This window comes from Musca vetustissima, unplaced genomic scaffold (assembly GCF_032173495.1).
Source record: "Musca vetustissima isolate MV318-11 ecotype Yass unplaced genomic scaffold, APGP_CSIRO_Mvet_v1 utg190347, whole genome shotgun sequence".
NCBI classification, from domain to species: Eukaryota; Metazoa; Arthropoda; class Insecta; order Diptera; family Muscidae; genus Musca; species Musca vetustissima.
The window spans coordinates 23,033-38,931 of record NW_026882592.1 but is presented as its reverse complement, the minus strand read 5'-3'; the positions used below and the strand labels follow the sequence as shown (position 1 = coordinate 38,931).

Genomic DNA, 15,899 nt, shown 5'->3' with positions numbered 1-15,899 from the left:
CCCGACAGACATTACTACTTTCCTTACTGGTTTTTTTTTATTATTATCGCACCTCGAGAAAAGAACCGTGGTCAACTATTTTCAGCATCGGAAGATGATGTTGAAGCATTCAAACCCCTATATTGGGGATCTCTTTTAATCGGAGTGGAATTAATAGCTTTGGTAATAGGTTTGAGTCTATTCATTCATTCATTAATTATGCCGGAGAATGTCCGATAATAAATATATCCATTTTCAGTATTAAACCAGAAATATGTATAGTAGCCTACGTATTCCTTATTGTGATTCTATGCAGTAATAATTAAAAATAATAATGTAAGAAAATTTTCTATTTTCTAATGCTTTATCACAAATATATTTTCAATAGGAAATATGATGTTTAAAAATATTTATTTGTTTTTAATATTACACACACATCCATTGCACACATATGTTTCCTTACTATATATTTGTATTATAGTATTTCTTTCCATAACCATATATAAATATTGATTGCAATTGCAATTGAATACATAAAAATACACACAATCCTAACCACCCACACACATACCTATGTATATTTGAGGCATACATACAAATAATTTCCTTCGCATGTGTGCATTCAGCTGTTTCTAATTAAAACTGCAATTTGTTGTTTGTAAAAATATTCATTGAAGATATAATGAATTTTTCCCACTACCACGTGTGCGTGTGCATAATAGCAAAAATTGTTAATATGTTAATGTGGCTGCCGTTCAATAATAATAATACTGGAAATTGTGAAAATCTCATTCCGGTGGTGTGTGTGTGTGTGTGTGGAGGCCACATAACACGCATATCAATTGCATATATATATATATATATACACCTGCACCTACACACTTATACGATATATATTTTATTTAATAAATATTACTACTTCTACTTCCTTCTCCGTATAAACATTTATTATTGAAAATGAAATTTTATAGTGAGTTTAAAAAATATATTTTTAAACAGTAAAATTTAATGGCCATTTTTATTGATTTCGCTGGCAATTTTTTATTTTTTCCACAAAAATGAGTTCAAAGAATACCCCCGTTCAAGCCAATTCTTTAAAATTACTTTATTTATTAAAAAAACCAAAACAAAAATAAAGTCAAACATTAAAAATGACTTGCTCGGTCCAATTCAATTGCCACCAAATATTCATTTACTTTTATGGCATGGACAATTTATTTATAGGAAACAAAACAAAACAACAAAGTGTTTTCAATTTTCCCGGGTCCCTTTTGTTTATAAGCAACAAACTATTAAATATTTATTGTGTTAAAATGCCATATGAGCTGTAAAAATACTGCAGTCGAACATTAATTTGTAGCGGATATAAAAATGAACACTGACTGTGGCAATGGCAATGCACTTTTCGGAATTGACAATGACATTCATATGAAAGTGTTTGCAAGAAAGAGAGGGAGAGAGGCTTTTTTAAAGCGAATATGTTGGTCATATTATGATAGAAAATGGGATTTAAAAAATATTTAGAAAATATGCGGAATGTCGAATATATACACAAAGGAATTTTTGACATACAAAATCATACATATGTATGTATATATTTTTTCCCATATATTCATCGGGGCTTACAAGCAGTTTTTATATAAAGTTTTTTTCTTAATGAACTTTAAAGCAGCGAAAAAGTAATCACACCACAACTCAAAAACTTGAACGATGGCGAAATTGTTCTTAATATACACACCAAGGGTTTTCATCCCCATAATTATTACCTTTTGGGGATTGAATACTTACAATTAATTCCCGATCAGCAATAATGGTGCCAAATGTAATAGACATCACAGGACCCATTAACGGTGATACCAACATAGCTGCCGTAATGTTGGGTGCATTATTCTCCACTAAACCTAAAGCGGCCAAGGAACTGTTGAAAGAAAAATAAAATTTGTCAATTTTAGATTTTCAGGTACTAACAAAAAAATCAAAAGTTGTTTGACATTATTAACATTTCTGGGCCAAAGTACCCACAAATGTCCTATTGAATAAATAAAAGGGTTGCTGGACAAAACTTACTCGGCCGTTACAATTAGTAGCAGATAATCAAAGGACAATGAACCCCCGGCACGTACACCATCAACAACCTGTTTTACGGTTAACTTCGATTTAATTGATTCCACAAAATTGTTCCACTTCGACAGTTCTTCACCATCCAATGGATCGCTATGGAATACAAAGAAGAAGAAAAAAACGCATCAAAAAAGACAACTCAAAGCACAAGACATTAAATTGTTGAGCCGTGAAATCAATTTGCTATGCAAGAGAATTGAAAATTCCGCAATTGCCTCGGCCAATTGAAATGACTATTTCAATAAGCAGCTATGAAGGTTCGTGGAAATGATTTCTAAAGACATTTCTTTTTTATTATTAAAAAGGAAATACTTACCTAACATCTTCCATAACAGTTAAGGCATCATAGCTAACACTGCAGGGTAGGACACTGGAATGGGGAAGTAAAAATAATGAAATAAATATTTAAAAATATTTTAAATGAAATGCAAATTTGTAATTCCGTTTATAACACCTTCAAGTGCAACAATACAGACGTAGATTTTTTAAAAATAAATTTTTAAGGAAAACTATATATGCATTAATTTGTTTAAAATATTTTTTTTAAGGAACAATACAGACTTAGATTTTTTAAAAATTCTTTTTAGGGGAAAAATATAGGAATAGATTTTTTTTAAATCTTTTTTCAAGGAACAATACAGGCGTAGACATTTTAGAAATACTTTTTTTTCAAGGAACAAGACTTTTTTGTCCTTGCAAACATATTCTTTAAAAATCCACGCCCCTATTGGTCCATAATAAATTATTCTTTAAAAAATCCATGCGTTTTTTGACATCGAAAACAAGTATTATTGCAAAAACACACGCCTCCTTAAATCTTCAAAAAATTATTTTTAAATAATTCAAGGTCTACTTTGGTCTTCAAAAAGTATTAATAAATCAAGACCTATTTTAGTCTCGAAAAAGTATTATTTAATAAATCAAGGCCTATTTTGATCTTCAAAAAATATTCTTTAATAAATCAAGGTCCATTTTGGTCTTCCAAAAAAATTATATTCTCTAATAAATCAAGGCCTTTTTTGCTCTCGGAAAAAAATAGGTTAATATACACACGCTTTATTTGGGCCTCGAAAAAATATAGTTTAATATATACACCTCTTATATTCTTTAATAAATCCACGCTTTTCTTGGTCTCGGAAAATTGTTTAATAAAACCACGGCTTCTTTGTTCCCCAAAAAATATTCTTTAAAAAATCCAGGGCATTTTTGTTACTCGAAAAATATTCTTTAAAAATTCCAGGGCTTTTTTGTTACTCGAAAAATATTCTTTAAAAATTCCACGGCTTTTTTGCCCAAGAAAAAATTGTCTTTAAAAATTCCACGGCTTTTTTGCCCACACAAAAATATTCTTTAAAAAATCGAGGCCTGTTTTTGTCCTTGCAAGAAATATTATTTAATAAATCCACACTTATATTGGTCCTTGAAAAAATAGTCTTTAAAACTCAACGCCTATATTGATCTTTGAAAAAAATATTCTTTATTTAATCCACGCCTGTTTTGGTCCATGAAAGCATATTCTTTAATAAACCACGCCTGTATTGGTCCCTGAAAAGATATTCTTTAAAACCACACCTGTTTTGGTCCTTGAAAAAATATTCTTTAAAAAATCCACGACTGTTTTATTCCTTGAAAAATATTCTTTATTTAATCCACGCCTGTTTTGGTCCTTGAAAAATATTCTTTATTTAATCGACGCCTTTTTTGGTCCTTAAAAAATATTCTTTAAAAAATCCACACCTGTTTTGGTCCTTGAAAAAATATTCTTTAAAAAATCCACGCCTGTTTTGGTCCTTGAAAAAATAGTCTTTAAAAATAAACGCCTATATTGATCTCTGAAAAAAATATTCTTTAAAAATCAACGCCTATATTGATCTTTGAAAAAAATATTCTTTAAAAAATCCACGCCTGTTTTGGTCTTTGAAAAGATATTCTTTAAAAAATCCACGCCTGTTTTATTCCTTGAAAAAATGTTCTTACTAGTTTAAAAATATGAAGTTTCTGGAATTGCTTTGACAATAGAAATGCCCTAATTCCAAACCATTCAAAACAATTTTCGTCCACATATCCCATTCTGGCCTTTATTCGCATCTTAGCATCATATCTTCTAAGCAAGAGCCGTTTATGTAGCCATTTAAACGTTTTTGAATGCAACAAACCCTTCACGACCTTATCAACTTTGTACGCCAGCAAAGCCAGAACATCATAAAAACTGTCAACAACACAAAAATGGCGAGAACACATTTCAAAACTTTGCCAAGCTGATAAGAATGGCCACTTAAAAGCCCATACCAAAGAGTGAACTTTTATGGCTGCCACCGCCGCCGCCAATACAGCACATAATAACTCGTGATGTTGTTGGCTTAGGTGTTCTAAGACAACAATATCAGCAACAACTACAACAACACCAACAACTCATGTACATATTGCTGTGGGTGTCATAAAATCCTATAGCTGCAACAGAAACGTTGTCCTCAACACTCAGCCCAGGCAGTTTGGAGCAGCATTGAAATAAATGTCTGGCCGTGTTGTCTTTTGCACTTCGGGGACAATAGACAAACTTGGCTGTCTTGTGAAGTGCAATACAATACCATAGTGGCGACTAAAGGCAATATCTTGCATTTTGTTTGAGTGTATGTGTGAAAGGACAAAAGAACAAAAAAGTTTGTAGTGGACTCCAAGTCCTCCTTTCTCTCCAGTTTGTTATTGTTTTTCATAACATGTTTATAGTCATTTTCGCTTTCGTTATCCAAGTTTCTGTTTGTGTGTCCTGCCCATGATTGTCTTCTAGAAACAGTGTCACAAGTCCTTTCACGAGAGACTCATAAAAACGAGTATCTCAACTTACCTGACACTAGAATTCAATTTAGTGCCAATACCCAGTTCCGTTAAACAATGTAAAGTGGTTTCACATGGCTCTCCCGATTGCAATGGGAACACAACATGATGAAAGTATCCTTTTTTACTTGTCGTCCAGGTGACGTGCTCTATTTCCAACTTAACCAGTAATTCTTCAAGAACCTGAAATTAGAAATAACAACAACAATAGAAATGTTATTAAAATAAAGTAAGAGAGTTACATTACTTAAGATGAATGACTTAGAGTTAAGGATATTCAATTTCCAAATAGCAGTTGCTTATGAATAAATAGAAGTTGCATATTAATAATCCTCGAAAAAAAATCTTTAATAAAACCACGCCTTTCTTGGTCCTCGAAAAAATATCGTTTAAGGAAAAAATACTCTTTAAGAAATCCAAGCCTTGTTTAGTCCTCGAAAAAATATTATTTAAGATATTAATCGATCAACGCCTATATAGGTCCTTGAAAAAGTATTCTGTAATAAATCCACGCTTCTTCGGTCTTTCAAATATATTCTTTAATAAATCCAAACCTTTTTGTCCTCGAAAAAATATTCTTTAATAAATACACTCTTGTATTTGACGCGTTAAAAATATCCTTTGCTAGTATATCAGCTTCCTGTTCCGCTTTTCTTTACCACCTGTTTGCCAAATAATAAATCTTACCAAATTTCCTAATGAAAAAATACCATTCATAAAATTCCATTTCGTTGGCTTTCGTGCCATCTCTCTTGGCCAACATCTTTATTGCCATATTCACTTTCACATTTTGTCACATAATCGTAAACATGTTTATTTTCTATTCCACCTTATTTGTGAAATCATTATTTAACCCTAAATACGAGCAAATTTTCTTCAACTGGTATGTGTATATGGGCGGGACATTTGTACACGCACGATACAACATCATCGTAAAAATATCTACCCAAACCCACTTACCTTTTCTAGGGGTATTATTGTATTACCCTTTAAGTCGGTCATAACATTAGTAATGTTACCACCGCCCCCTCCACTACCATCTGTAATGGCACGATTATTATGGCCACCTGGCCTTGTGGCCATACCACCACGGCCTCGTCCTCCACCCGCTGCTGAAGATGGCAGACCGGCTGCACGTCGGTATTTGGGTGCATTCTTGTCACGTAGCTCAACTTCAAGTCTTAATATTGCGTTGTTATTTTCCGGAAGATTGATGTTAAGGTTATTATTGACCCCACCTCCGCCGCCAATGCCGCCCACGCCAATACCTCCCTTGGTGGCTATTGTATGGACCGGTATGTTCGGTGATGACAAATCTTGATTGTTACCTGTAAATTTTGTAGTAAAGGACATCATATAAATGTGGCTTTCAAACGTGTATGTATGTGTATAAAAGTGTGTGTGTGTTTGTTGTGTTTCATGCTGTTAGGGCAGATGTCATGAGGCCAATGTTTAGGAACATAAACATTTTGTACGCCTCATATAGTCAGACGTGATAGCTTGTTTATGATGTGTGATGTATTGTATATATACTTAAAATTCTGGATTACTCACTCCTACATTCTCTACCCAATTCAATATGCTTACTCTCTCCCTATCCCCCCACAATTGTAATTATATTCACAGTAGTGTAAATAATACGATTACAATTAAAATTCGATGATTTCTGCTGTGTCAGATTTGTGGATATTGGTTGCCATACCACCAATGAATGCCATTTGTGTAAGCTTGCTGCGAAATTTCGCTGTCGCCAATGAATCCTTTTGTAATTATTGCCAGCTTGGCATTTGACTGTTTGAAAATGAATAATCAAGAAACCAAATTCAAATTGAAATATCGCTTCGATTGTATGTTGCTTAAGTATTCACAGGAAATAGGCCAATGTTAGAAATTTCTTCGGAAGACATTCTATGAAAGGAGTGAAATGTTAATTGCTAGAAATGATTCGGAGGGAATTGTGTAAAAATGGTTTGGAAGGGAGGCACAGAGCTGGATCGATTTAGTTAATCAATAGAACTATATTGCGGCCCGACCCAATTATATGGTCGGAAATAATCATGTCTGACCCTCTCGGGTAATCACTCTAGTCTCTAAACGAATTGAGATAGATCTCCCAAATTTGTCATAAAGTTTGTTTTTGTCTGAAGGCAGGTTACCTTTGGTACACATATAACGGTACGTCCATTTTCCGTATTTTGGGGGTTTTTCAATCGTAATTTAGTACATTGGGTTCTTATTGGGACCAAATTTCTCCATTTTTCGATATTATGCGTTCGTTTTTAACCGAATTCGCTGCAGTTTGGAACTTTGCGCCTTTATTGGGTTAATTATAAAGATATGTCAACTTTTTGCAATAGCCAACATAGAACGGTACCCCACATTTTCGGTACCCCATTTGTACAAGACAGCCAAGGCATAATAAAAGTACTGTCATGAAATGCCAAAGTACAGACACTCTGAAAAATTGGGCCAGGGCGTTAAAAATACCGAAATAACGTTTGATCTTCGTAGGGGGACTATGTGGAATTATGGATTTATACTATAATGTTCTATGAGGAATTTTTTACATATCACGATCCGGAATGCCACTTCGTAATGCTAAAATATAGTCACTTTTGTTAGAAAATATGAGAAAAAAAATCCTAACAAGGGCCTGGATTTTTTATATGGGCTACATTTAAAGATCAACCAATATTTAAAATATCCAATAAGAGTCAACACCGATGAAAAAACATATCTGAAATCCGCCACATAACAAACGTACCGAGATTTGTACCGAGATTTGTCATACAGTGTTAACCTAAAATCACCCAATAAGGAAAGCAGTAAAGTCTGACAGGGCCAACTATAAAATAACCTTCACCACTTTTCGAGCAAGTCGAAAGACTTTGGTGTACCGTTTATATTAAATCCGATGAAAATATATATGGGAGCAATATCTAAATCTGATTTGGCCTTGGGCCAAATAAATGAGCTGTGCCAAATTTCATCCAATTCGGATCATAAATGCGACTGTACTTTGTTTACAATTTAATATGGACAGACAGACAGACGGACATGCATAAACAGTTGCGTAGGTCTAATCGGTTCAATATAGCCTCCGAATATAATTCCCGTTATGACGCTATTTAATCAGTTCATACGAAATTTGCACATATCACCAAATATACACGTATGTTCAATAGTGATTCAATCGGGTCAGATGCCAATGTATAATACTGTGACACAAAATCAAACTTATGGGGAGTATATTAGGAACACAGAAGGAAAACCAGTAAGGAAAGTAGTAAAGTCGGACTGGGCCGACTATATGATACCCTTCACCACTTTGGGTATATTCTACATATGTATCCTAACATATGTAGAATATATCTGAACCGATTTCAGGGAAACTTGCCAGAGACTAATTTATATTACATCAGTACGTTGTGTCAATCGGCCTAGCTATGGATCTTTTCACGAAGCTTAGCAACATCATTCTAGACTTAATTCAGTAACCTATACCAAATTTGTGCAAATCAAAAGATATATACGGACTTTGGTGCACCAATTACATAAAATCGGTCGAAAATATATATGGGAGCTATATATAAATCTGAACCAATTTTCATTAAACTAAGCACATATTATTATAGACGCAATTCAGTACGCTATGCCAAATTTCGAATGATATATAGGGTCTTTGGTGCACAATTTACCTTAAATCGGACGAAAATATATATGGGAGCTATATCTAGATCTGGACCGATTTTCAGGAAACTCAGCACTCATCATTCTATGCCTAATTCATTACGCTGTGCCAAATTTCGTGCAGATCAAATGATATTTAGGGACTATAAATCGGACGAAAATATATATGGGAGCTATATCTAAATCTGGACCGATTTCCAGGAAACTTAACACACATCATTTTAGTCATAATTCAGTACGCTATGACAAATTTCGTGCAAATCGAATGATTTTCAGAGATTTTGGTGCACCAACTACCTAAAATCGGATGAAAATATATATGGGAGCTATATCTAAATCTGAACCGATTTTCACGAAACTTTGCACATATTATTATAGACGCAATTCAGTACGCTATGCCAAATTTCGAAAGATATATAGAGACTTTGGTTCACCATTTACATAAAATCGGACGAAAATATAGATGGGAGCTATATATAAATCTGAACCGATTTTCAGGAAACTTGACACACATCATTCTAGACCTAATTAATTAGGCTGTGCCAAATTTCGTGCAGATCGGATGATATTAAGGGACTTTGGCGCACCATTTACCTTAAATCGGACGAAAATATATATGGAAGCTATATCTAAATCTGGACCGATTTCCAGGAAACTTAACACACATCATTCTAGACATAATTCTTTACGCTATGCCAAATTTCGTGTAAATCGAAAGATATGTAGGGACATTGGTACACCATTTACCTTAAATCGGACGAATATATATATATATTTTTTTTCCAATTTCAATAGGGTTCATCCTTGGGCCAATAAGTGACCTATGCCAAATTTCATCCAATTCGGATCATAAATGCGACCTGTATTATAGCTTCGTGCAGCCCCAAGAAATATTGGTCCTAGACCAACCTTTAAGTATACCTTTAAGTATACTGTGGCCTAGATCGACTAAGCTAGTCGATCTAGTTATGGACCAATCTTCACGAAATTTTGCACGTATAATGGGTTCTGGCCAATGAAAACCCTAATTGTTTTTGGAAAAGATAGGTTAATATTTAGGGGATAAAATGGACCAAATACTTTATTTCGTCGATTTTTCTGGTCGCTCCAGAGGCCACAATTATGGCCCAAACATTTTTACATGGAGGAGGGGATTGGGCCAAAGAATAAGCATCCCTGTTTTGATAAAAATAGGTCTATATTTAGCGGGTCAAATGGACCCTGACTTTTGTGTGAAAAATGACAAAATTTGTATTCTATAGCATATATATTTGCCCCTGAAAAACATAGAGCCGAGTATATCCAAGAGGAGTGGATGGCCTTTAAATTGATACCAATTACATTGTAGTACGTACTCGGATGTGGGAGTTACACTCATATATTATTTAGTAACACATTAACACACTAGAGGCGGAAATATAGCGCGGATCGTTTTAAAATTTTCCATGAGGATCCAAGTGTGGTCAAGAATAACGCCTTTAATTTTCGGTGATAATCATATAATAATAATATTGTTTAAAATTGTTTTCTTTTTTCGAGTCCATCTATAGGCCACAATTGTAATCCGAACATCACAACACAACCCACGGTGAAGGGAATCTGTACAAGTAATTAGAAGGGCTGTACTGGATATTAGTAATATTGGCTGACCTCTAGAGATCAAGAGATTGCAAATATAGCGAATATTGCCCAAGCCCAGACTAAAGAACCACACAAAGTTACATTTCCGTGGATGTTGTGTAGGGTATCATATGATCGGCCCCGTCCGACTATACTGCTCCGCTCACTGGTCTACAATTTAACATGGACAGACAGACAGACGGACGGACTGACAAACATGCATAAATCGAATTAAAAAGTGATTCTATGCATATTCTAAAAAGGAACCATGTGTCTATCTCGTTTCCTTTTGACTGTTACAAACATATGCAGGAAGACATAATACCCTGTACCACAGTGTGGTGAAGGGTATAAATACGTGACAGGCCAAGTTTTTGACTTATCGCATTAGGGTTTTTTTCTAGTAAGCCTAAACTTCCCAGTGAAAAACGAAACAGATTATTTGAGATAAAATATCTGCATTCAAAGGGATATTTTTAAAGTACATTATTTCTATAACTCTCGTCCTTGTCCTTCTTCTTCATCCTTATTTTCTGGAACCGCAATTATTATACCTTACACAACTATGTTGTCACCCCCAAAAGTTTGTAACACCGCTAAATATATATTTCACGCTTATCGATTTGATATTTTACACGAAGTTCCGGTTATGGCCTACAATTTTCGGAGAAGATCAGATATGTGTGTTTTTTTCAAGTCGCTCTATAGGCCAAAATAATAAACTGTAGATTACAACTTAACACACGGTGAAAGGAACCTGACCAACTAATTTTAATGGCTATTTTGATCGGTCAATATTCCGCGGACCAAATCAACCTTTCTGTGCAAAATTATAAAATTTTCTTCTTATGACGTAAATCTTCACCCCGCGAAAAAATATTTCGATAATATGCCATGGTAAGAAAGAGTAGCTGTTTATCTCTAATCGGTCAAGAGGTGCAAATATCGCAAAATATTTTCCAGGCAAGGAATATATGAAATATTCATCATAAACATTTCGTAACCTATACGTACGAAATTCATTCTGCCCTATTTTAAATCCATTCTACATAAGATTAAAGTTCATTTTTTGTCTGTTTAATTTTGAGTTTTAAACAGTCTTTTTGCTTAGAAAACCAGGCCACGAAATCTAATCAATCATACTCTTTTGTCGTATGTGAGGAGTGTTTACGAAGCTGTGACTCTGTTTTCGTTCGCAGCTATCACCATCATCATCATCAATAACAGGGATATTTGGTGAATTTGATCTATGTACATAAATATGCTGCAACGCAGAAACTGGGAACAACAATGCGATAAAAAAGAAGATGAAGAAGATACAAGGAATAGCGAAAGTGTAGAAGTCAAAACCAATATTAAAATTCTATAACGATGCTAAACATATTTCTAATCAATCAACAATTTAACTAGCACATTTTAACCTAACTCCTGGCAAAACTACACACACATACATATATTAATCTTTTGCGGGGATTACCAATCTTCTAAAAGTTGACAGTTAATGCTATTGGGAGGAAGTTAAAAACAAACGAAAGTTTTGCAATATGGAAACAAAAAAACGTTCATGTCAATGTGAATTAAATGAGGGGTTTGTTTTAGGGTGGGGGAAATTATCACTTAAATGTTTCGAACAAGTTTACGTTTTTGTTACGTTAAAGATGTTGAACTTTGTGTTTTTGTTCAGCTTCCTGATGACAGGATGTTTAACATAAGTATTGTTGCTTAGACAATTAATTATCCTTATAAGTTGTAACATATTTTTGGGGAGCAGGAAGAACACGGCATCATGATGATGATATATGATGCTATTTAGGTGTGTTCGTGTAATATGAGTAATAATAACATATTATGATGTGTTGCGTTCATATATTTTCTTGGGGTGGCACTATGAAGTCTCAAATTATATGTAAGACAACCTCAGTTTATATATGAAAGTGAAAATGATTTGATTAATGTATAGCTGCACAGCATTATTATCATCATCATGATCGTTGTCGCCGTGGCATCATCATCATTATCCTATTAACATGAAATATAGAAATTGAATTTTGTCCTTGACACAGAAAGCATGTCAAAAGTTGTTTATCTATTACACAACACAGATTGTTATTAGGTGTTGGTATATTTTTTGGTTTTGTAGGGGAGAAATTATAATAAATTATGGTATTAGATGTATGTGGTTAAAAAAGTGTATACGTATAAGATTTTCTGTTTGTAGATGTGTAGAAAACAAAATATGTAATATGATATTACCGTATAAGTATTTACAATTATAATTTTTTTAAATTATACATGCATGAAAAAGTTGCATCCCACAGATTTTTAATTTCAATATGGGATTCGATAGTAAATTTACTGGAATTAAGGATATCAAAACATTAATGAAAATATTGATAATGATGTTTTTAACGGTTTTTAGTTATTTAGGAATTACATAGGTAAATGAAAGTATATGCATCTTCTTGATGTGTATTCAAAGCAAATAAATAAAGAAAGAGAAAGAAAGATTTATTATGGTAAAACATATTGGCGCTCTTCTTTCGCGCGTTGACGTTTTGAAGACCTCATTATTGTAGTAGGGGAAGGTACCCTATTTAGCCTTGTTGAACTGGCTTCAACAGAAATAATAATTTTAATTTCCCTCTGGTACCAAGTTTTAGTGAAAATCCAATTTTCAACATAATTTGCTATAACCTCATATTCTGAATTATAAATAAAGGGAAAATATCCCTTCTGAACGTTATGAATATTGATTGGTTTATGCTTCAGCATTGGGTAGAAAATTTCCCTACCAACAATCATCAATATTGTTTTTTCGAGATGGCCTCCATATAACATTTCCTCCCGAATTTTCGTATTTGATGGACTTTGAACAAGTTTTTATTTTTTGTTCTCTCCCCTACAAAAATTATCAATATTGTTCCATATATTGGTGTACTTTTCGAGATGGCCACCATATAAAAGTACCTACCGAATTTCCGTATTTATAGACTTTGTACACGTTTTTGGCACTTTGTATACCCTTCACCACACTGTGGTACTTTGTGCATATGTTTGTAACAGGCAAAAGGAACCGATATAGACACATGGTTCCTTTTGAGAATATCCATAGAATCACTTTCTAAGTTCATTTATGCATGTCCGTCCATCCGTACGTCTGTCCGTCCGTCTGTCTGTCGATGTTAAATTGTAAACAAAGTACAGGTCGCATCTATGATCCTAATCGGATGAAATTTGGCATAGGTCACTTATTTGGTCCAAGGACGAACCCTGTTGAAATTGGAAAAAATCGGTTCAGATTTAGATATAGCTCCCATATATTTTCTTCCGATTTAATGTAAATGGATCACCAATGTCCCTACATATCTTTCGATTTGCACGAAATATGGCACAGCGTAATGAATTAGGTCTAGAATGATGTGTGTTAAATTTCCTGAAATTCGGTTCAGATTTAGGTATATATATATATATATATATGTATATCATATATATATATATATATGCTTTAAATTGATTTACATAATTTTTCCCATCGTAAGAAGCAACTCTATATCCGACAAAATGAAAAATTTAATATAGGTTGCAGAATGACATGTTTATGGATCCAATTTCATTCAAAAATGCGACGTCTGTTAGGATTCATCTGTTGAATATACCCAAAGTGGTGAAGGGTATCATATAATCGGTCCTGTCCGACTTTACTACATTCCTTACTGGTTTTAAACCAATATGACTGTAATTTTTTTATTTTTTGTTCTCTCCCCTACAAAAATTTTGAACATTGTCCCATATTTTAGGAGACCTCATACAATGATAATCCCAGTGATTTTGGTTAAGTTTTTCAACCAAATATTTGTTCAATTATTTTTTGTTTTTAATAACAAATTATTATTTGCGTTTGGCTTTTTTAATAAATAGGATGATATAAAATATTCCCCAAATATCGTCTGATCTTCACCGAAATTTGTGTCGTAGCGATAGCGATCCGCTTGACATGTTCACCTTCGAGGTTTGTAAAGGTAATATTAATCATATTATGATTCGTAAACACTTGTGTTTAACTTAGTATAACTCCCACATCCATTTTATCATATTTTTACACAAAAGTCTGAGTCCATTTGACCTGTTAAATATTGACCGATCTTCATCAAAACATTCATACTTATTCCATGGTCAGACACATTTCTTTGAGCTAGCAGAATTACCGACAAAAATAAAGTTTTTGGTATATTTCATTTACCGACCATTGTCAAAAACAATAGGGGTCTTCTCTGGCCAGAACCCATCCTACATGCAAAATAACTGTATAACTGTAGGCTGTATCGTACTTACAAAATATAATGGACAGACGGACTGACGGACGAACACACATGTCTACATCGACTTAGCTAGTCGAGATATGACGATCGGTATACTAAAAAGTGGGTCTTGAACCAAATTATCGTAGGCCGAATTTCTATCCAATGGGTATTACGGGGTGCTTGACGAATATATCTAGGAATTGCTTACAAAATGTCGAGATATGACGATCTGTATACTAAAAGGTGGGTCTTGAACCAAATTATCGTAGGCCGAATTTCTATCCATTGGGTATTACGGGGTCCTCGACGAATATATCTAGGAGTTGTTAACAAAATGATAAATGACATTTTCTGTTTGGCATTCAACTTCAATGAAAGTATCACATTAATATTTATATAGTAATAAAGGATTCAGATGTTTTTTTTTTCGTTATTGCCCAATTGCAAAATACATACCATAATAAAGCTCACGTTCAAAATTAGCTGTTGGCACAACAATTAAAAATACCACGCCCGGCATTGTCACATAAAATTACACTACAATGCCTTTTACCGAAACACCCTCCGCCCTGAGGTGTTGCAATATTCTGATTATATTCACACTTCGATGGTGTTAGCCCCAACCAAACTTCTCGCTCTTTCTCTACGGTATTACTTATTTGCTTCAGGGATTACACAGGCTATTTATAACGCCTTTTGGGTATGTGACGGGTGTTTATGCTGCTATGCTATGCTGCAAAGAGAAAAAGAGAGAATCAAATGAAGTATATTTTCATATATATGTACGTTTGTAATATAAATTCTTGGTGGATTATATTTTTTGTTGACCAATACCTCGCCTCGCATCTTTATTTCTTTGTTAATGAATTGTTAGCAGAAGTTATTAAATTCAATGTGTTTATTTGTTTATAGCACGAGGGTACACATCAAAATTTATTTCATATTGTTAGGTGGCTGTTAATTGATAATTGAATGGAATTTTTTTGATATGACCATTTCAACTCGAATGTCTTCATCCATAATGTAAAAATTTATTATATGCCATTGGTTGTAAAAAACCATTAAACGCGACCATAACTGAAAGTCATATGGATGGCACTTATTTGGAAATGACCAAATTGCGGGCTTGTCTTTGTCTTTTCTATGTGAAATGAAAAATAAATGTTGTATGTATGTGTGCGAAAATGGTCCATATATATTTTTGTAGTACAATAAACAATATTATACGCACAAATATGTTATATGAGGAGACAACATAAATGCAATTGGTCAATAAATTTTATATAGAGTAATTAAAATAACATTGCATACCACTTAGGCGCTAAAAACAGGTTATATTGTTGCATATGCAAT

At 33.6% G+C, this 15,899-nt stretch overlaps 1 protein-coding gene across 1 annotated transcript; it reads right to left on the bottom strand.

The window, feature by feature from the left end:
• Positions 1 to 1,767: 1,767 nt before the first annotated feature.
• LOC133329123 (uncharacterized) lies at positions 1,768 to 15,129 on the bottom strand (the record flags this gene model as incomplete). Its single annotated transcript, XM_061537620.1, has 6 exons — positions 15,003 to 15,129; positions 5,896 to 6,263; positions 4,946 to 5,118; positions 2,417 to 2,470; positions 2,047 to 2,193; positions 1,768 to 1,897 (listed from the first exon to the last, which is right to left on the bottom strand). Coding segments are annotated over exons 1-6 (936 nt in total), but the record flags the coding sequence as incomplete, so codon positions are not given.
• Between the last annotated feature and the right edge of the window lie 770 nt (positions 15,130 to 15,899).